The sequence below is a fragment of the Tasmannia lanceolata genome, unplaced genomic scaffold, assembly GCF_043159265.1.
Source record: "Tasmannia lanceolata isolate RefF3 unplaced genomic scaffold, GAP_Taslan_0.1 ptg000018l, whole genome shotgun sequence".
Lineage (NCBI taxonomy): Eukaryota > Viridiplantae > Streptophyta > Magnoliopsida > Canellales > Winteraceae > Tasmannia > Tasmannia lanceolata.
Window position 1 is genome coordinate 6,887,975 of NW_027518695.1, and position 21,900 is coordinate 6,909,874.

The window sequence follows — 21,900 nt, forward strand, 5'->3', positions numbered from 1 at the left end:
TTTCTACTTTTCTAACATGCGGTAATCCATTTGCTTAGGAAAAGTACAATATATTCACCCCTTTTTCTTCACCGCGTCACCCCCTTGTAGTGTGAAAATAGTGAACATAACTACAGTAGAAGAGGGGATGGGATAGCCCGGGAAGAAAGGGGGGAGGGATAGGTTGTTCCCCAAAAATCTTTTGGATTACATGATTTGTTTTCTTCCCCTAGCCACCACCCTCTAGTATATTTATGACTACTCCTTTCACACTCAAGGGAGGCGGGCAGGAAAGAAAAGGGGGCAAATATATCATTTCCATAGAACAAAATGCAGCGGAGCCCATATTATATTCCGTTGGACAAGTCCCTATACCCTGACAAGAAAAGAAGCAGCAGCTAAGGCTTAGGACGTGTTCTTCATTAACGCTTCTCGCACGCGGGTGGAAAATAATCGATTGAGAATTACTCGAAACCAAGAGTTACAGATAGGGGTGTCAATGGATCCAGACAGTCCGATCGATTGTCCGAATCCGAACGTTAATGAACGGGATCTAAATATATGAATACGATCCATGGGCATATATATCCCATCCAATGGGCACGCCATAGATGCCCATTGGATAGTCACAATCAATGGTTTACAAAAATACCCTTCATATTTTGTTAGTGCTAACCCTTCTATGAAGGGTATTTTGGTTAAAACCTCTCTTATCACTAATGAATAGGATGGGAATGTGATTTCACTCATTTCAGTCGTTTCTTTTCAAACTTTCACAAAGGAAAAGAGAGAGGGGTTTTGCTCTTTAAGCATCATATTCTTTGATAATAGTTATACATGATGTTTGTGTAATTTTGATTAGTTTCATTGTTTACAAGCACTATTATACACATAGATTAAACATAGATAAATTTTTAATTTATGTGAAGAAAATGCAGAGAGACACACTAATAGTGGACTGCCATTCTATCTCTTTTTAAAAAAATTAATTGTTTACTTAGCTTAACGGGAAATAATAGGACACTCCGATTGACGGTCCGAATTAAAATGGATCGTGATTATGACGTGGAAAGTAGGATCCGAAGAACAATCCGACTCCGACCCGACCAATAAGGAATTTGAATGGATCATGACTGTGACATAGGTGGATCCGACCGAAGTGGATCCGTTGACAACCCTAGTTACATATACAAGCCCAACCCTCGAAAGTAGATAAGGGTCAAACAACACACCATTATTTTCTGTTTTTCTTAATTTTGTGTTCTCTAAATCCTAATGACTAAATCTTGAAATTTCAAGCGTATGTTTGACACTTGAATCTAAAGCCATCCTAACAAATGCAATTGAATAATTGACAAAAACCAAATTTCATATATATAAATATTGACAGAGTTAGAAATAAAATCCTTCACAACATGTCAGACAAAAGCCTTAACAATAGATAGATCGCACAATGTTACAAAGCCCTAAGAACAAGACAAAGTGAAAAAAATAAACTAATTTCAGGGATCCAAAGTTACATGTATAGATAATGTGGAGAGAGACCCTTAAAAGGGCAGAGCTCCCATTCAACTCCCATTCTCTCTCCCAACAAAGCTATTCTGCTAGACACTGAGACTCATTGGCCATTTGCATTTGCATTGCCATCAATAGTAGCTGTTGCAGCGACCGTGACACTGGCATCGGCCGCAATCGCGTTTGTAGGAACCATAATAACCATCTGTTCAGTTTGCTGCACATCCACTTCCACAATGGATTCACCCTGTAGATATGTCAGGAAATTATCATAGAAGAATCAAAAGGCCATCTGACCGGAAAAACTTCATGGGTAGGACTAATAAATAGCTTACCTCAAAAATCGGGTTTGCAGGAAGAGTTTGCAAGGGTAAAGGCGTGTTCTTCGAAAGGTCCCTCAGTGTTCCCTGTACATGTCAAAAGGATTCAAAAGCACGTAAAAAATTGTCCTGTTGGGGTGATTTGTACTGGTACCAACTTTCTAGTGTGAGAGCTCCAATACAGGTAAAGTTTCAACAACTAGTCATGGGGAGGAACACACTATTATATAGCTGGACGGGTCTAGTGGTTACCCACCATATAGACAGTCCACATCACAACTTGAATGTACTCTCTAATGGAAGGAAACAGTGAAGTTGATGTCCTCACAACTCATTGCCTACTACAGAGAAAGATAAAAGGCGTTGGGCGCCAGTAGAGGAGACTAAAAAGTAGATATTTTCATGGATTATTTAGTTTTAAAGTTAACAGAATGAGAGAATGCATCAAACCGTTGTTCCCGACATTTAGGCACCTCAAAAAAACAGGATGGCTCATCAAAGACACTGTACATTGCTTGATATGATGAGATTAATAATGGATGATGTTACCTTATCAATAATTTATGGGAAGTAATGTAATAGAATTAACATTTCTTCAAAAAAAAAAAATTGTTTTGAGTATGGCACCACACCTAGGAATCACAGTTTGGATGGTACAACAATTTGCAGTTGTCCAGACTCCAGTGGTGGCTTCAGTCCCACAGTAAGTATATAATATGAAGCCTAGATTCAAATACGATACCTGCAATATCCATTGTCTATTGCAGGCAGTTCATGGGTATTTGCAAGCAGTCCATGGGCTTAACAATTGGTGAAGCCCAAGAATGAAAATTTTTTTTGGGGCTTAACATTAGATCTAGCTATCCATCCATGGAACACTCTGTGGATAAAGCCAAGGAACCCATAAGGAAAAGGTTGAGGAAAAAAGTCTGATAACATGTCCATCCAGAGCTTATTGATAAAAGATGGGATGATCCCTTTCATGCTGTAGAGTTTTTTTTTTTTTTTTTTGAATGGTCATGCGACAGGTATATTAACCTAGAATTGTTTTTCAGCATCACCTTCTTCGGGCATAAAGAGATCACTAAAGACTTATTGGAGAACATTGCTGGACTAGTACCAAAAAATGATACGGGAAAGTAATGTATAAAGTTCAAAAAAAGAAGAGAGGATGTATCAATGCTCAGGTTGAGTATCGATCTACATCGGATGACTTTGGTATGTCTATGACAACTTGTAACCGGAAAGAAAATAAGTCCAGGTAAAGTAACTTGTATTGTTAAGTATTATTTATTTACGCTTTCATTTGATTTAAAATTTTAATGAGATATTGTTGACTAAGTATATAATTGCAGCTGCATGGTGGTCACTGTTTAGTAATGATTGTCTCAAACTAAAACCTTTCCTCTTTTGATTCTTAGACAATGTTGTAGTGCAATAGGATGCAAAAGGAACTAGTACATAAAAATACATCCACATTGTCTCAAACTAAAACCTTTCCTCTCGATTCTTAGACAATATTGTAGTGCAATGGAATGCAAAAGGAACTAGAGTACAAAAAAAATACATCCATCCAAAAAAGTGTATAAAAGGGGAGCATCAGGGATAGAATGATCTAGTCTTTGTCAACATGAAGTTCCAAGAAAGATATATTTTTGTAGTAACGTGCTTTTAACAAGCGGCTATCGGTCTCATTACATGCTAATTGGATTTTGTATTATGATAGAGACGAGTAGATACAAACATTTACGACCCTAGGGGTGCAACTTGGGACAGGTTCAGCCGATTTTTGCTCGGGTTGTGTTGGCATATCCTCAGGTTGGGAAAAGCCAGCCCGATTTACTTTCGGGTTGGGTTAGGGTTGAGGCCTTGGCAACCCGACCCAACCCGACCTCCTTCCTCTAATTTTATCATGATTCTCTTAGGGTTATGTTTTTTTCTTATATTTTTCTGTTTGGCCCTAGGTGAACCCGAACCCAACCCGACTAAATCCGACCTGATTTTTAAAAAACAGGTTAGATGGGTTGGGTTAGGGTTGAGAGATTTAGAGGCAGGTTGGGTTAGGGTTGACTATCCTCGACCTGAGGCTCAGGTTGGGTTGGCCTCAACCCGATCCAACACGACCCGAGTTGCACCCCCTAGACGACCCCATCAACCTTGAGAACATTGCTGTTATGTAGGACAATATAGCAGAGGAAGATCACGTTGTTCTCAACGCGAATGAATTAGAATGGCAATTTGTGGAACAACATAGAGTTGTTGCCAATAGAGTAGTGGCCACGGAGAAAGAAGAGAACGATGACATCAACATTGAGGCTCAAAGTGGAGTTGTGGGAGGTGCTGCTGATGGAAATGATGAGGAAGAATTGGAGTGGCCAGATGAGGAGATTTCAAAATTGAAAACGTTTATGAACAATCCCCAGATCCTGCAATGGCAGGAGCCTCGTGCACTGGGCCGCCCTTTTTTTAATTTTCATATTCGGCATTTGATTATATATACACGGGAAAGCGGAGCTAAGAGTTTGCATGGGAAGCTTACCTGTGCAAACTCCCTAAATGATGCCCTTTCATTAAAAAAAAAGGAAAAAAACATGACACGAGAAACCCCAAACTCCAACTCTAAACACCCACTCTGAAAAGACGATCCTCACTCAGTGAAAATAGTGCTCACCCTCGTCGGCGCTCCGACCACCATCTCCGATGGTATGTTGAACTCTCTCTCTCTCTCTCTCTCTCTCTCTCTCTCTCTCTCTCTCTCTCTCTCTCTCTCTCTCTCCATTGCAATTCTCGAACACATTGCAATGCCATGATCAAACACCATTTTTCTGCAACAGGGGAGGCCCAGACGAGCAATCGCACTGTAGCTTGTAGATTTAAACCAACAAAAAAGGGCTTGATTTTGGGGATCTCATATATGAGTTTAGTCTTTATTATTATTTTGTTTAATTATGGAGCATTTAAACATGATAATTGCAATGTTGGGGACTCGATTTTGAGGATTTTAAAGGTACATATAATGGGTGATGATTACCCTTCTATCTCAGAGGCTTTGGCACAAGTTCATGTAATAACAATTGAGGGGATTGATGCTAACAGGCTTTTAGTAGTTGATGAAGAGGAAAATGATTGTGATCGTGGTAATGTGGGTGATGTTCCAAATGATGCGGGTGGTAGGGGCTATGGAGACATTCCAAATGATGTGTGGGCACGAGCCCTAACATTGCAATTATCATGTTTAAATATTCCATAATTAAACAAAATAATTATCAAGACTAACCTCACGTATGAGATCCCCAAAATCGAGCCGGTGGTATAAATCTACAGGCTAGGGCGTGATTGCTCGTCTGGGCCTCCCCTGAAGTAGAAAAATGACGCTTGATCATGGCGTTGCAATGTGTTTGAGAGTTCCAATGGAGATGGAAGGAGGGGGGATACAGAGAATGAGGGATACAAATAGAGAGAGAGAGAGTAATATACATGTACGAAGAGAGTTCAACATACCGTCGGAGATGGTGGTGGTGTTTAGAGCAGGAGTTCAGGGTTTCGCGCGTCATTTTTTTTTTTATGAAAGGGCGTCATTTAGGGAGTTTGCATTACAACTATTCCTTCCTTCTACTTTTTTTATGGAGCGGTTTCATATATTTGTAGCATCTTTTTTCTGGGATAGAACACCGGAACCGGTGTTATTCAGTATGTTCCAATCAAAGAGAAACAGAACGGCCACCAAAATAGAATTGACAACTAATATCATAGCTAGCATATAAGCAAATTTTCGCCCACTTTGTATTGTGTGCAGCAACATAACCCAAACAATCCTAGAAGTCAATGACCATCGTCGTATACTATCAGGTTGCAGAAAATCAGCAGCAAATGTAGAAAATTTTTAAGTTGGGACACGGTACAAGCAGAGGCTAACTACAAGTACCAACCTTATTTGCCCACATAAGTCCACATGCATTGCATAGAGTTCGTGGTCCCTCTGGTCCACGACGCATCATAGGTGTAGCTTTCTCGTTAGTGCCACAGTGACGACATCTGAAAACAATATTTAAATAAAATTTACAACCTTATCTTCAGAGTGTAACAGTGAGGCACACACTTTACCTAAAAATATCCTCTCGCTCTTTAAAAAAGCAAATTTAGTATATCGACAACAAGATAAAGAGAACCAAGAAATCACTGAAGGCTACCAGCAAAGAGAAATCCAAAATATGTTGTTGGGAGGAATATACAGTGCTAGACCATCAAACTTGATTTTCTACAAACTCGGATTTTGTGAATTTTCACTGTCTACAAACTTTTGAAACAGGATAAAAAAAATGCTGAATGCAAATGAAAAAGACACAACCTTCAGGATCAAAGCACAAAATCACAGAACACAGAAACATTGAGAAATGTATTGAGGTAATTTTGATCTTCTTATATTCATCCCCAAAACTTTAACTAGCACCTTGGCTCCCAAGACCATTAGCAGAATTCAGAGAAACATTTTGGCACAACTTCAAATCAGCTCTCCAAAACAAGGTACCAATTATGTTGTGAAAACTACAGAACTAACCTGACTATTTTCTATGAGAGAATCAAAGCACTTAGAAACCATTGCTAACAAAAAGCATTATCCACACAATCAGATGGACACAGCAATCCCAATAAGGCAACAGTAATGGATTAGCCAAATGCAAAAGAAAAAAGTACAAAATCCATTAAAATTCAAAAAGAACTCACATATTTATAATTGGTTGTACATCTAGCCTAAAACTATTAAACAAGAACATGAAAAACTTAGCAGACTGGTTTTAGTTCTGAGTACAGACTGAATGACATGGCTATATATACAAAAATAAAATTACAAATCCATAAGAACGAAGTATATCCTGCAGGACTACTTAAAAAAGTTTATATCCAACAGGCACGTTCAAAGAGTAGGGATTATCAAATCAATCTCATCAAGCTATGTAAGCTGGACATATTTGTTGGTATCAGAAAGGATATAAGGTGTCCGAGATGCAGACCCTATTAACACTGATACGTGTTGAGATATTATATAAATGTAATAAGCCCACAAGGTTTGCCTCAGAAATGCCAATCAGATGCCTGAGTAAAATGGCTGATTTATCATTGTTTGTGGTAATTTTCTGGATTATTTTGGAAGCCTGTTGGGATGTCTCAAAGCACTTCAATTGAAAAATGGAAAACCAGCAGTTGTGTGTTAAATTGTAAATCTAATGGCAGCAGTGCCTTGCATACTTTTTTTGATGATTTGTTGGACCTATTCATGTAGTTTTTTACTAGAAATGCAATGAACGGAAGTCCTATAGAAATCCATTACGTATTGAAGGTGCTGGATAATTTTTTTAGTGCTCATATTGCCGCCCTCCCTAACTTGTTTTAGTTCTTTCTTGTTTTTTCTTTCCTGATTCCTATTCCAAATCTATTGGATGGACTTGGAATATTGTTGGGTCTGAAATATACAATGGTTGCGGATGCTGGACTGTTTTGTGGGTCTCTACTGCATTTGTTCATGACCTAATCTTTGTTTTGAAGAGTAGACTCCAACTAGAACATCATTGAGGGGTACATGTTGGGATTTGGCAAGTTGACCAGCGAAGTTTATTCAGGCTAAAACTCTTTTTTTTTTCGAAATGGCAGAGAAATATCATTAAAGAAAAAGGAAAGTGGACCGAGGAGGACCACTACAAGAGACCAAGAAACACAAAAACAGAAAAAATAGAACAGGAGAAATACAACTCTCACGGAGGAAGGAAGTCAAACCACTCCAAACCCATACGACTAACCACCCCCCTGCCCCAGTCAACGAATCCGCCTCCCCATTAGCCGATCGCCGCACATAATTGAAAACTATAGCAGAGCCCGAGATTAGATCTTCTATTCATCAAAAATAGAGGAAAATCTCCAAGGGGGGACCACCGCCCCTCTCAACCAATGAATCACATTAAGTGAATCCCCCTCCACAATGGATTGATCCATATACTCTCTTTATCAAGACTTTTAATACCATAATATACCGCCTTCACTTCGGCCTCTGACGCGTCACAAATCCCAGGCTAAAACTGTTGTTGTTGCAAGGGGTTATCGGTACGTGTTCCAACCCCACCACTCTCATATTGATCACCAGTCTAAGGAAGTGGTATCAGTTCGATTTGAAGAAACCGGGAATACTTGACACTTCGTCTCAGTTAGAGGGTCCTATTGCCACCTTCACTTCTGCCTTTCCGAATTTAGGTACTTATGCTTCATGTATCAATGTCAACTCCACTGATTCATCCTTCAATCCTTCCTGAATCATAAATTCAGGAGCATCAGACAATGACTATGTTAACAGGTCTTTAGGTCTTTATTGTAATGCCCAAGGGCATACTTGTCTTTGTACTTCACTCTTTATTATTTATATTACATGAGTGAGGGGGAGAACCCTAACTCAATCTTTTCTCTCACTCTTTACTTTCTCTCTTTTCTCTACCTCTCTCAACATGGTATCAAAGCTCTAGGGCATGGATGCCTAGGGCTGTTTTCTTTTCTTCTCTTTTTTTCTTTTTTCCCTAACCCTAACCTTAACCTCCACCTCCATCTTCTCCATCCCTGACCCTAACCATAACCCCTCCACTCTTGTTACAGTACCCGCTACAGTATTACTACAGTAAATCGCTACAGTATTACTACAGTAAATCGCTACAGTATTACTACAGTACCGCTACAGTACATCGCTACCGTTCCTGCTACAGTACCCTCTTTTCCCCACTCTTCTTTGCCCTAATCTGATCCATCATAATCTCTTCTTCCTCTTTTCGGTCATAGCTATGCCCTAGATTTTCTTGTTTGGATTGATCCCTATCTTCATGGTGTTGTTCTGGATTTGTACTTACATCATTGCGATGTTTGTGACTCGGAGTTGTCTCGATTTTATCTTTATGTCGTGAGGCTATCTCATGCCTCCCTTATGCATATGTTGTCCTCACGAAGCCGCGGTCTATTAGCTTGCTTATAGTCTTCATCCCTGTCTCTACTTGCTCGTTGTTGGTCCTCTTCAGTCTTCTTCCCGGTCTCTTATGGAAGATACCCCTAGTATTGAGGACCCTACCATTCGTACTCCAGCAATTTCTACTAGTTCCCAGCCGCGTCAGGCTACATCGTCGTCTTTGTCTTCGGTGGATGCGTCATTCCCACCGATTACCACTTCCCGTCTTGATGGATTCAACTATTTGACTTGGAAGATTGTTGTAGAGACATATCTAAAGGCCCGACGAAAGATTTCTATTATTCGTCGTGATCCCCCTCCTGAGACTGACCCTACCTTTGATGATTGGGATGTAGATGATGCCCTTGTTCGTACACTTCTATGGCAGAGTATGACCCCTGCCATTGCTAGCACCGTGATGGATCTCCCTACTGCCAAAAAGGTATGGAAGCACACTGCGGCATTATATTCTGGTGAGGGGAATGTCGCCCGTCTCTGCGACACTTATTCGCGTTGGATGGGTCACAGGCACGGTGATTCCACAGTCCATGATTACTACAGAGTGACAGACAGTTTGTCTCCTATTGCCAGCAGCTGGATGCTCTTATGCCTCTCACCACTGATCTTACCACGGCAGCCAGACAGCAGGATCAGCTCCGTGTCGTTCATTTCCTTGAGGGTCTTGGACCAGAGTTCACTCATCTTCGACAGTACATCCTTGGGTCTGGTACTGTATCCACTCTTCAGGAGGTATTTTTACGAGCTCAGCAGTGTGCACTTGGCATTACTATTCCTACTCCCGTGGATGTCTCGACTACTGCTGCTTATGGAGCCGCTGACCACCCTTCCCGAGGAGGAGGCATTTTTTGTCGCGGCCGTGGTCGCGATACTAGCCGAGGCAGACGTGGCGGCGGCCGAGAGGGTGGCCGTGGAGGTCGAGCTCGGCCCTATTGTACTCATTGAAGGCGTGACGGTCACTATCACGAGACATGCTTTGATCTCCATCCTGAGCTGCGTCACACTCCAGATCCTCGTCAGGGCCGTACTGCACATCTTGCCCTTCTAGATTCGCCTGCTCCTATTGACAGCCCCTCACAGACACCACTGGCTACTTCGACCGATCAGATGGTCGTCTCTCGTGCCGACTATGATGAGCTACAGCATTTCAGGTCTGCCAGCCGCCCTCCTACTGCTGGTCTTGTTCAGCCAGGTAGTTCTCCTGCTTCGTTCCTCTCTAGTTCTAGCTCTTGGATTATTGATTCGGGAGCATCTCATCACATGACAGGTACCCAGTCATCTTTACATGATTTTCATCATGTTGTTTCATGTTCTATTACTCTTGTTGATGGGAGTACCTCTCCTATCACTGGTGTTGGCAGTTGCTCCCCTTCACCATTATCATCTGTGCTCTGTGTCCCCAAGTCACCTTTCAGTTTACTTTCTGTTAGTCAATTAACAAAGCATCTTCATTGTTCTATCTTATTTTTTCCTTCATATTGTCTTTTTCAGGATCTCTCGACTGAAAGGACGATTGGCTCGGGCCATGAGGTGGATGGCCTTTATCGTCTCGACTGCACTCCGTCCCATCCGATTCTACATGGCTCGGTCGTTGCATACCAATGGCACTACCGTCTAGGTCACCCGTCTATGGAGCGTTTACGCAGGATTCCCTTCGTTTCTTCTTTAATCTGTTAGGTCTTTTCAGTGTGAGACCTGTGAACTTGGGAAGCATCATCGTGTGCCATTTTCCTCTAGGACTGTTAGTTGGGCTTCACACCATTTTGCTCTTGTTCATTCTGATGTATGGGGTCCTGCGAGGACTACATCTTCATTTGGATTTCGCTATTTTGTGGTCTTTATTGATGACTATTCACGTATGACATGGACTAATTTAATAAAAGATCGTTCTGAAGTTTTTTCTGTATTTCGTGATTTCTATGCTGAAGTTAGTAATCAATTCTCATGTGTTATCCAATGTCTTCGCACTGACAATGCAAAGGAATATTTCTCTTACTCAAATGGTTTTCAGAAATTCCTCTCTTCGTGAGGCATTCTTCATCAGTCCTCATGTGCTCGTACCTCTCAGCAGAATGGAGTGGCTGAGACGAAGCTTTGCTCCTTGTTAGATGGGGCCCGAACACTACTCTTTCATATGCGGGTCCCTAAGACCTGTTGGGCTGATGCTGTACTCACAGCATGCTACCTGGCGAATAGGCTTCCCTCTTCGGTCCTTGGTAGCACTTCTCCGTTCTCGATTCTCCGTCCTACCTCTGACCATTTCTCTCTTACTCCTCGAGTTTTTTGTTGTCTCTGTTGTGTCCACGTTCTTGGGTCAGGATTAGATAAGTTAGATCCTCGGGCCGAATGGTGTATCTTTCTAGGTTACTCTCGAACCCCCAAAAGGGTTATCGTTGCTACAGCCCTCACCTGCGACGATCCTTTGTCTCGGCGGATGTTACATTCTTTGAGACTCAGTCATTTTTTTTGCCATTCATCTCGTTGGATCCCTCCTCCTCTACATTTCAGGATGATACCTCGCATCCTCCTGTTCTTCCTCTTCCGGTTCTTCCTGATCCCATCCCTGTTTCTACACCTCTGGTGTCCAGTTCCTCCCTTATAGTTGATTCTACTGTTATGCCAACGGCAGCGCCTTGTGCAACCCCTCTACCTCCACCATTGAAGCAATATCAGCGTCGGGCCAAATCTGCGGCTCATTCAGCCCCGCCCGAGCCATCATCATCTCAGCCGGAGGTCCCCACTTCTGAGGTACATTCTGACTCTCCCATTGCCTCTCGCACTCGGTCTCGTAGTACTGCTCATCCCATTTCCTCTTTTGTGTCTTCTGACTTTCTCACCCTTGTATTTCGCAGTTTTGTTTCGTCTGTATCCTCTATTTTTCTACCTAAGACTCTACATGAGGCACTTGATCATCAAGGCTGGCGGGCGGCTATGGATCTTGAGATGCAGGCCCTTCAGGCCAATCAGACATGGGATTTAGTCCCTCTACCATATGGTGCTCGCCCCGTTGGTTGTTGCTGGGTTTAAGCAATCAAGCACCTTCCTAAAGGCACAGTTGAGGGCCCCGTTGGTTGTCGCTGGGTTTATGCAGTCAAGCACCTTCCTGATGGCACAGTTGAGCGCCTTCAGACTCGACTTGTTGCCAGAGGGTACACGCAGACATATGGGATTGATTATGGCGAGACTTTTTCACCAGTTGCGAAAATTCCTTCTATCCGTGTCCTGCTATCCCTTGCTGTGAATCATGGCTGGCATCTTCATCAGTTGGATGTAAAGAATGTCTTTCTTCATGGTGATTTGGAAGAAGAGGTCTATATGGAGCAACCTCCTGGATATGTTGCTCAGGGGGAGAAATCTTCTCTTGTTTGCCGTTTGAGGAAATCCATTTATGGTCTCAAACAATCTCCGAGCGCCTAGTTTGGGAAGTCCAGTGCTACACTTATTCGCTTTGGCATGAAGCAGTGCGCAGTTGATCACTCCGTCTTCAGTTTTCAGTCTCAGGTTGTGCTATGTTGATAGTATATGTCGATGATATCATTATCACTGGTAGCGATACATGTGACATTCAGAGGCTCAAATCATTCCTTCAGACAGAGTTCTCTACTAAGGATTTGGGTCGTCTTCGGTATTTCCTGGGCATTGAGGTTGCCTATTCGACTAAGGGCATCTACCTCTCACAGAGGAAGTATGTTCTGGATCTTCTTGATGAGACAGGTTATTTGGGAGTCAAGCCTGCCTCAACTCCTATGGACCAGAATATGAAATTACTCCCTGAGGAGGGAGTCCTGTTAGAAGATTCAGGGTGATACAGACGCTTAGTTGGTAAGCTTATTTATCTTACTGTTACACGTCCAGATATTACCTTTGCAGTTAGCGCTATTAGCCAGCATATGAGCTCACCTCGCACTTCACACTGGGCTGCTGTACTTCAGATATTGAGATATCTGAAGAGTTCGCCAGTAAAGGGTTGTTATTTCAGAGGCATGGGCACCAGAGAATTGAAAGATACACTGATGCGGACTGGGCAGGATCTCCGGCTGATAGGCGGTCTACTACAGGATATTGCACCTTTATTGGAGCTAATCTTGTTTCATGGAGAAGTAAGAAACAAGATGTCGTGTCTAAATCCAGTGCCGAGGCAGAATATAGAGCTATGTCTCATACGAGTGGCGAACTCATGTGGCTACGTTCCTTACTTTCAGAGATTGGATTTCCTCCTTCTTCTCCAGCTCAGTTATACTGTGACAACAAATCCGCCATTTGCATTGCCACGAATCCAGTCTTCCATGAGAGGACCAAACATATTGAAGTGGATTGTCATTTCATTAGAGATTTGATTCAGCGAGGCTACATATCTCCTCTCCTGTGTTTACCAGATCTACAGATCAATTAGCAGACATGTTCACGAAGCCTCTAAGTAGAGCTAAGTTAGTTGATAATTGTACAAGCTAGGAATGTTAGATATCTACATTTCAGCTTGAGGGGGAGTGTTAACAGGTCTTTAGGTCTTTATTGTAATGCCCAAGAGCATACTTGTCTTTGTACTTCACTCTTTATTATTTATATTACATGAGTGAGGGGGAGAACCCTAACTCAATCTTTTCTCTCACTCTTTACTTTCTCTCTTTTCTCTACCTCTCTCACTCTTTACTTTCCATCTTTGTTCAAATCATATCCCATTCATTATGGTAGAGATAAGGTTAAACTTGATGATGGTTCCTTGTCTTCCATAGACGGTAAAGGAACCGCCCATTTTGTTCTCTTTCCAATGTCTGGGAAAGGGGCGTTTGAGGATTTTGGGTGAGATGAGGTCGGTGTAGTGTTTAGGGTGAGATAGGCTACGTAAAATAAGAAGAAAAGTTAGGCTTTTAAGATTTTAGACAATGGGAAAGAATATTTCCAATTCTCAGGCAGATTGTTTGTGGAGAAGAAACCAAAAAGACAAGACAAGTATAGATTTCAAGTAATGAAAACACAAGATACTTATCTCAAGGCATCCCACCGAGAGTTTTTTCTTTGGCATCTTACCAAAGAAGAAGTTTTTCTCCAAAAGAAGTACCCATTATCAATGTCAAAGTGTCCAGTATATTCCAAACCCAACATAAAATATTTATATCAATCAAATAAAAACCCTAAGGACGAAACCACCCTCTAATTATTTAAATCCTTACTCCTCACATAAGTTTTCGTTATACAAGTGTGAGGCCCATTTAAAACACTCAAAACTCAAAGAACTTAAGTGAAATTGATGGAAAAAGACTCTACTACCTCCTATGACTTCAATAGACTTACTAAAGAATCATTTAAAACCCTATTACTTAAGGAAATTTTTCTAACAACTTATGGAATCCCATAGGGGCCCCCATTACATATGAATAATCTTTAAAAATATACGTTGGTCCGTCAGACATCTGAAATATTTCTACAACATTCATGGATTAGATGTGTTGCCATATCATTGATCTAGCACATCGAGATAAAAGAATCTGGCTGTCCATCCATATCGAAGTCTCTGGTACACTCAGAAACTTGAGTCTAGATCCCCATGAATTGGTTATCATTAAAAGAACCTTCCGGTTGTGGGAGAGAGCATACCCATGAATATACTCCCTCCTCTCTACAAAGCATTTCAAACAAATTGGTGTCCTTGTCACATAATGGGTCCATGACAATCATATAAGTTTAATCAATAACTCCATGTCCAGACACCTTTGGTCATCACAAAAACCACTGTAAGTGCTCGTTTATGTTACTCATACTCCATTTCTTTTCTTCTTCTTTTTATGACGACCATTTCTATGTCAATAGACTACAATACTACAATATGGCAAAGGATAAAAAAGATAAAACAATAGCACAAACAACAAATCCAGCCTCTTATGTAAAATGACAGAACTAAAAATATTCTAGACTGCCAGACTTAAAACAGTCCAGAAGTGTCACCACACAACCGAATAGGCATTAACTGGAAAAAAATGTAGAAGAAAATCATAGCAAAACATATATCAATGAGCAAATTCAAACAAAGCAGTTCAAATTCTAAGATTGGCAGCTGTCAAAGAAGCCTAATGTGACGACTGGCCAATGAGAATTTTACAAACTAATGAAAACAGTCCACTAGTCATCCAATCTTGAACTGAGTGAGAATCGAGAAACATACAATTGGGTTGTTAGGAAAAACAATAATGTATACAAGCAATATATGTTTGAAGCTTACACTCTTGTTGGTTGGGGCGTGGTGGCCAGCGCCTGAGATCCATTACTCTCGGGAGTCCAACGTTGAGGAGATTCCCAACTAGTTACAGATGTTGCTGCTTCTTCAGTATTTGGCTTTAATGATGTGAACTGGCCCTTGTGCCGTTGCATCCTAAAAAAGTTGTGGCCGCGGACAAGTAAATATGGTAGAAAAGCCATTGCTAAAAGCAACACTAAAACCACAAAGAATGGCATCAAAGTCTGTTTAAATATACACGGAAAGTAAGTAATATGCATTAGAACAAAGTCTGTCCCTCCTTAATCCTTAAAAATTGCTGAGCTCCAGCCCCGAGTTTATGCCAAGTCATGTGTTCTTCCTTTATATGGAGACGGCAAACAGCTAACAGTACTAGAATACTAGAATTCCACTGAAAAATGGTTTAAAAGCTAAAACACAAATCATAAGCTGATGGATTTCAAGCTACACATTCTCAAAGTAAATCCCAAGGCACCTGCATTTCAATGAACATGGCTACCACAAATATACACTAGGGAGGAGACCAAGGATTTCTTTATTTTTAAGTGTCAAAGCCAACAACGCTAAAAGAACGATAAAAAAAACAATACAATCGAAATCTCTGAGATGGTCATGAAATGGAAGACTGGAAACGAAGTATGCCAAAGGGAAATAAAAGACAACATCATTGAAAAAAAGGAAATAAAAGACACGCATCACCCTTCCTCAATCACATAGTGATAATTAACAATAATAGACTCTCAGCAAGAAACAGAGAACCTAGGCCAATAACGAGCTAGAATAAGGTAACAATAAAAGTTTGAAGAAATTCATGACAACCCTTTCAATCGGTACACGAAGAATGGCTCTCTTAGAAAACCGAAGCATAACATAATCATATTTTTTGCAATAAAAAAGGTTTGCTAAAACCTATCATTTCTGACTTTTCTTCTAAGAACGAAGTCTCACAAAACAGAAGCAAAGTGACATAACATTGTATCCAAATTCCAATCATGTATGGTTACCAAAACAAAAAAATCAACCCTTTCGATCGGTACACAAAGAATGGCTCTCTTAGAAAACCAAAGCATAACATAATCTTATTTTTTGCAATAAAAAAGGTTTGCTAAAACCTATCATTTCTGACTTTTCTTCTAAGAACGAAGTTTCACAAAACAGAAGCAAAGTGACATAACATTGTAGCCAAATTCCAATCATGTATGCTTACCAAAACAAAAAATCAGTTCCAAGTTGGTTTCATTTTTTTCCAAGACATATATGTTTGATGTGCAGTCTCCTCACAACGATACTCAGATACAGATATGGATACAAGAACAGGCACCGAAACAAAAACATGACTAGGATTCTCCAAAATGTAGGATATGAATATGATATGCCCTATGCCATGAGATTGACAAAAGACAAGTACAAAAAAAATATCATAAAAACTCAACTGGATTTCACTAAGATGATGAAATTCATAAAAAAATATATACAAATAAAATCTACAGAACTCACATACTCAAAATTATAAAATACGTGACACTAGCAAGCAAAAGGAATTATAGACAATTCAAAGAGAGCGTCATATGTTTGAAACATGACAGTTATTTTGACCAACAGGAATATCCGTTACAAGTGTCGGTATCGAATCATGTAAGACATGATATGTTGGTCCTGCACAAGTATCCAGGTATCATAGCACCAGATGCGCCCACTAGTATCACAGCACCAGATGCATCCCACTAGAACCTCAAGAAAATATTTCATCATCTCATCATCCATAAGTTTTCACAAGGGTCCAAAGGACAGATAATACTGCCCGATTCTATTCTCTCTTCTTCTTCTTTTTTAATGATGCCTGATTCTATTCTTCTTCATTTTTATTTTTTTTTGTTATTTTGAAATGATGAGATATGTATAAATAAAAGAGGGGAGAAAACGCCCCTAGACCGAGGAGGCCAAGAGTACAAGAAAAACTCATTTGCTATCTCAATGAGCAGACATAGGGCCATAACCCTACTCAACAGACTTGTACATTACATTTCTTGTGTATACTATCCAAACCAGTAGGAATAAGAACTCTATTTCTTAAGGCAATGGAAGAAGACCACAAACAAAAGAGCAAAATGAAAAATAAGATAGACAAAAAACTCAAAAGAAAACAGGAAATTCTTAATACAAAGAAAGGAACGTATATAAGTGGCAGAGCCCATATCGACCCCCCTAAGTCTGCAAGCCAATTGGCACTTGTATTTGCCCAATGAATATAAAGAACTTCATTATCTTCTATCATCCCAAGAACTTGGAACATCTAAAAAAAGCGGTAAGATGGTGTGTGGAGAACCACCATACATTGGAAATATTTGGTTCTTCAATCACCCAAAAATACAAATGAATTAAAAACATGCAATGGTTCCTATCCACGTTAAATATTTGGTTCTTCAATCACCCAATAATACAAATTTGGAGATGCTGTAAATGAACTGCTCCATAAATCTCATACCTAAGGGCTACCTCTTTACGAACATTGTAACGGATTTTCTTTTCAAAATTTCGCTCCTTTCGCTTCTCACGGAATCTGAGCAATGAAGCAACTCTCTGAGGCACGTTCATGCGCTGTGGAACATCAGACGACCCCTGGTAGAATACTTCAGTAAGCAAAGGGAGCAGAAAAAATCAAAAGAACCAACAGACATGAATATTTTATCACAGAATGGGGACAAAGAAAAGCAAATTAATACCCTAGCATTTTGATGTGATGGCATAGAAGACAAACCAGCATGTACTTCCCGTCCCCCCAACAACAAGAGCACCGCTTGAACCTGTAGAAAGTGGTTTAAACAGAATTACACCCATCTTCTGGCGTGACTTTGGTACCCAGTGCCAGAGGAAAACAACAATTCAAGGGGAGTGGAGTCTAGTCATGATAAAAAGAAGAACATACAAAGTCTACTCGGTCAGACGTGAAAGCATAAGAATAATGAGAAAGAAATGATAAAAATGAAAGTTTAATGGACTAAATTGATTGATGGTTTACGTGTAACAGTAACATCAAAGCTTTTAGGCTGCAAATGAAAATAACGGCCTAGAGTCATGCACATAAAAGATACATCATGTCCGACCCGTGCTACTTCAAGGAGACCACAAATTAGGATAACATCAAAGTGGAAATGAAAACTTGCATTGATAAGAGAAGACATAATCCACTTGCTAGGATCATGGCACATATTTTACAAGCTTTTTGTTTAATTGATTTTTGCATATAGGAACCTGAAGTATGGAAGCTTTGCAAAAAGCCACCTCTAGAATTGGTTTTAGAAAATACTCATCCAACGTTTGTGGGTACATACTTTTCAACTAACCACCCATCATTAAATGATATCAACAAACAGCTTAATTATTTTATTAATTATTCTAAAAAAAACAAAAAGCTAAACTGCCCTTCTAAAAAATAATAAATTCTTATTCCTTTTGCCCCACCTTGGAATTTCAGAATTTCAGCTTTCCTTTCTTCTCCTCTTTCCTTGTCCTCACGGAAGCCAATAGGCAATAGTAGCACGGCAACGGCAACAATCAGCAGTGGCAGCAGGCAGTAGCAGCTGCAATCATATGCGGCGGCACCAGTGGTTTTATTTTTATTTTTAAAAACAACTTTATATGCTGTAAATCTGAATGTTTCCATTGTTTTGACCATTTCGACGGGATGAATCTTTAATGGGGTCATTTCTTTGATAGAAATCTAAAAGTAAGAGTTTAAAGGTTTTCTAGACACTTACAAAAAGTCAATTACCCTTTTGTATGTGTATGTAAACATGCATATATAAATATACGTTTCATATACATGTACATATTCTACATCATAAAAATGTATGAATAGAGAAATGACCAATTTCTTCATATACACAGGAAAGCTTACAAAGAACAACAGAATAGAAACAAAACCCTAACCCAAATTAATGGAAGCATATAAAACTGAAAAGAAACACAATGGAATCACAATATAGAAAAACATAAATTTCACCCACAAGAGAGAATAAGAATGACGATCAGAGATAGAAACAGAGTAAGAATATACCTTCTCAGGAGAAACAGAATCGAACACATAAACTTCGCCCTGGAACGAGAGGGTGAGCTGATTCGCACCCTGGCTGCGGACCTGCAAATTTCCAGGATCAGTCGAGGCATCCCCTTCCATGCCCTCGCCACCATCGTCCTGATCATCATCCATCATTTGATCGGGATCCTGCATGTAATGCACTTGGATGGGCTGCGCATCCACGAATTGAATTGCCGGGATAGCGGGCATCGCTATTGGGGTTTCGGCTCTATGCATATCCTCCATTTGCGCAGGTAGACTCATAGCCGCCGCTGCGAGAAGATGAACATGTTGTACGTTTACATGTGCCGGAACCTGCTGTATAATGTAACCATCTAGATGTTGTTGTCTAAGTCCCTGAGCTCCTTGAACCTTCACATCAACGTTTTGTCCGTCTCCCATCACCTCTCTCTCTCTCTCTCTCTCTCTCTCTCTCTCTCTCTCTCTCTCTCTCTCACATTACTCTGCAAAAACTGCAACTATTCCGAGAGAGAAAACCCTAAAATCGATCGAGGGTTCTGAACCAAACTGAAACTCAAGGGAAAATGAAAATCACTGCCCTATCATGAAATCGATCCAAATCGCCTCCATCGACCATCAACAAAGGGATTATCAGAAGCTCGATCTGTGAAAATCAAGATTAGAGAAGAGAAAAATCAAATCTTATGATGAGATCAGGAAAACAGAAAACCCTAACCCTAGATCGCGATCTAATAGCCTCCATCGAGCATCAACGAAGGGATCAATAGAAGCTCGATCTGTTAAAATCGAGATCGGAGAAGAGAAAAATCAAATCATATGATGAGATCGGGAAAACATAAAACCCTGACCCTAGATCGCGATCTAATCGCCTCCATCGAACATCAACGAAGGGATCAATAGAAGCTCGATCTGTTAAAATGGAGATCGGATAAGAGAAAAATCAAATCATATGATGAGATCGGGAAAACATAAAACCCTAACCCTAGATCGCGATCTAAGGTATTGAAAAACGAACCTTAGCGATGAACGGCAAGAATCGACGGCGAGATTTCAACGATGATGGATTTTCCGGCCAAATCAGACGGACGGATCGGATCGTTCCAGGGTTTTGAAAAAAAAAAAAAATTGGGGGTTTTGTGGTCGAAGGATCTGACGAGTCTGAAGAGAAGAGATCGGAGATAAGAGAGGGGTCCTTTTTTATTTTTTATTTTTTGTTTATGGGAAGTGAAATGTCTTAAATGCCCTTGCGGTTTTGCTTTAATGGAAAAAAATACATCATCTGCCGTCAATGCAAATGAGCAGATGGACGAAACTAACCCTCGTTGGCTGATCATGCATTTATCTTTATGGTGGATCCCACAGTGGCTGATCAATGCCGGAAAAAATCTCATTTGTAGGACACTAAATTGATTGTTAGAAATTGGTAGCGATGGAAGATATTTGGCATATGTCTAATCCCCATCACATCCATGCTCGGCATATTGACGGTGTGGATCATGATTGATGCCTACAGACGAAGAGAAATCGTCACCCCCGGGGCCATGGTTGCAACTATTTATGTCGTGGGTTTGTGGTGTAACTGTGTAAGTATCTCACAAGAAGGAGACAGTCATTGAATTTACCTCTATAATTGTGGTGAGCTGGTCTCCTATCATGGTAGATATAGAGAGAAGAGAAAGGGTGAAGAAATAGAGAGAGAGAGAGAGAGCATCATTCCAAGAAATCCAAGCAAAGTTTACGGGCATTGCAATCATAAGGGGACAAGGGTGACATGAACAGACATGGCAGACATGTAATGATAAACCAAGAGACATCCCTAGTAGTCTCCTTGGATGTCAACGATGTATTGGCAATCAAACAAGGGTTTTTGCTGACATGGGACCCAAATGCCAAACAAAACCCCTAAAGGCTCCTTTTGGATGTAGATAGTTACCTTTGATTAGTGGTATAAGTAGTCAATAGGGCGTAAACAAACATAAGTAGTGTTTGGTTGCCAATCTAGTAAATGTAATGGGAGGGGGTGTCATTACGAATATATATCAAGAGTAGAGTAGAGAGAGAGAGAGGAGAAAAAACAAATTCTACTTGAGGAATTTTACTCTTTTTGAGAGGGATGGCATGGAAGGTATAATAAGTAGGGAAGATGAGTGCCACCTCATCAAACAAACATTAATTAGCTTTGAATCTTATCTAGTAAACTCTAAGGATTGTGGTGCTGAATTGGCTACCAAACACCATAAAAGTTACAAAAAAAGTATATATTCTTTTTTACTTGGGACATCCTTGAGGATGCCAAGCATGTGGCAATCAAACAGAGCCTACGTTATCCAGGCTTTTGTGCAACCAAACATAAAAAATTGAAAGCCTTAGAGTGCAACCAAACCAAAAAATGAATGGTTTGGTTCATCTAATAATGTGGCTGCACCTTATAAGTGCACATTAAGTGAGCAAGAAATTATATAATGAAGTACCACACTTGATATTTGCTCCAACATCAGCTCCTTAAAAAGTGAGTTGTTGTTGGATCAAATATCAAGGATGGGATGATGAGTAGGTGTTTGTAAGGCGCTTCATCATATAATTTCTCAAATATGTAGAGTATTTTGTGCCATAGACTTTAAACCTCTACTGATCGGAGGGTTAAGATCATTCTATGGAGAAGATTTTGGGGCAAGCACATATAATCACATGTACTTTTGCTGCTAATATTTTTTCCTGAAAAAATACCGGACAGCACATATAATCCTCATTATAACAGACTAAAAATGATCCTAACAAACCAGCTAGAAACTTTTAAAAA

At 40.3% G+C, this 21,900-nt stretch overlaps 1 protein-coding gene across 2 annotated transcripts; it reads right to left on the reverse strand.

Annotated features, from left to right (window-relative positions):
- Nucleotides 1–1,330: 1,330 nt before the first annotated feature.
- LOC143849454 (GATA transcription factor 28-like) lies at nucleotides 1,331–20,271 on the reverse strand. Of its 2 annotated transcripts, none has more exons than XM_077358463.1 (8): nucleotides 20,116–20,271; nucleotides 19,098–19,743; nucleotides 17,764–17,844; nucleotides 17,526–17,659; nucleotides 15,026–15,175; nucleotides 5,744–5,849; nucleotides 1,830–1,901; nucleotides 1,331–1,741 (listed from the first exon to the last, which is right to left on the reverse strand). In XM_077358463.1, the coding sequence occupies exons 2-8, from the start codon at nucleotides 19,518–19,520 to the stop codon at nucleotides 1,598–1,600; spliced, it is 1,110 nt and encodes a 369-aa protein (XP_077214578.1). In that variant the 5' UTR covers nucleotides 19,521–19,743; nucleotides 20,116–20,271; the 3' UTR covers nucleotides 1,331–1,597. The 2 variants fall into 2 exon arrangements, with proteins under 2 accessions (XP_077214578.1, XP_077214577.1); XM_077358462.1 differs by having other exon boundaries at nucleotides 19,098–20,009; nucleotides 20,116–20,264.
- Between the last annotated feature and the right edge of the window lie 1,629 nt (nucleotides 20,272–21,900).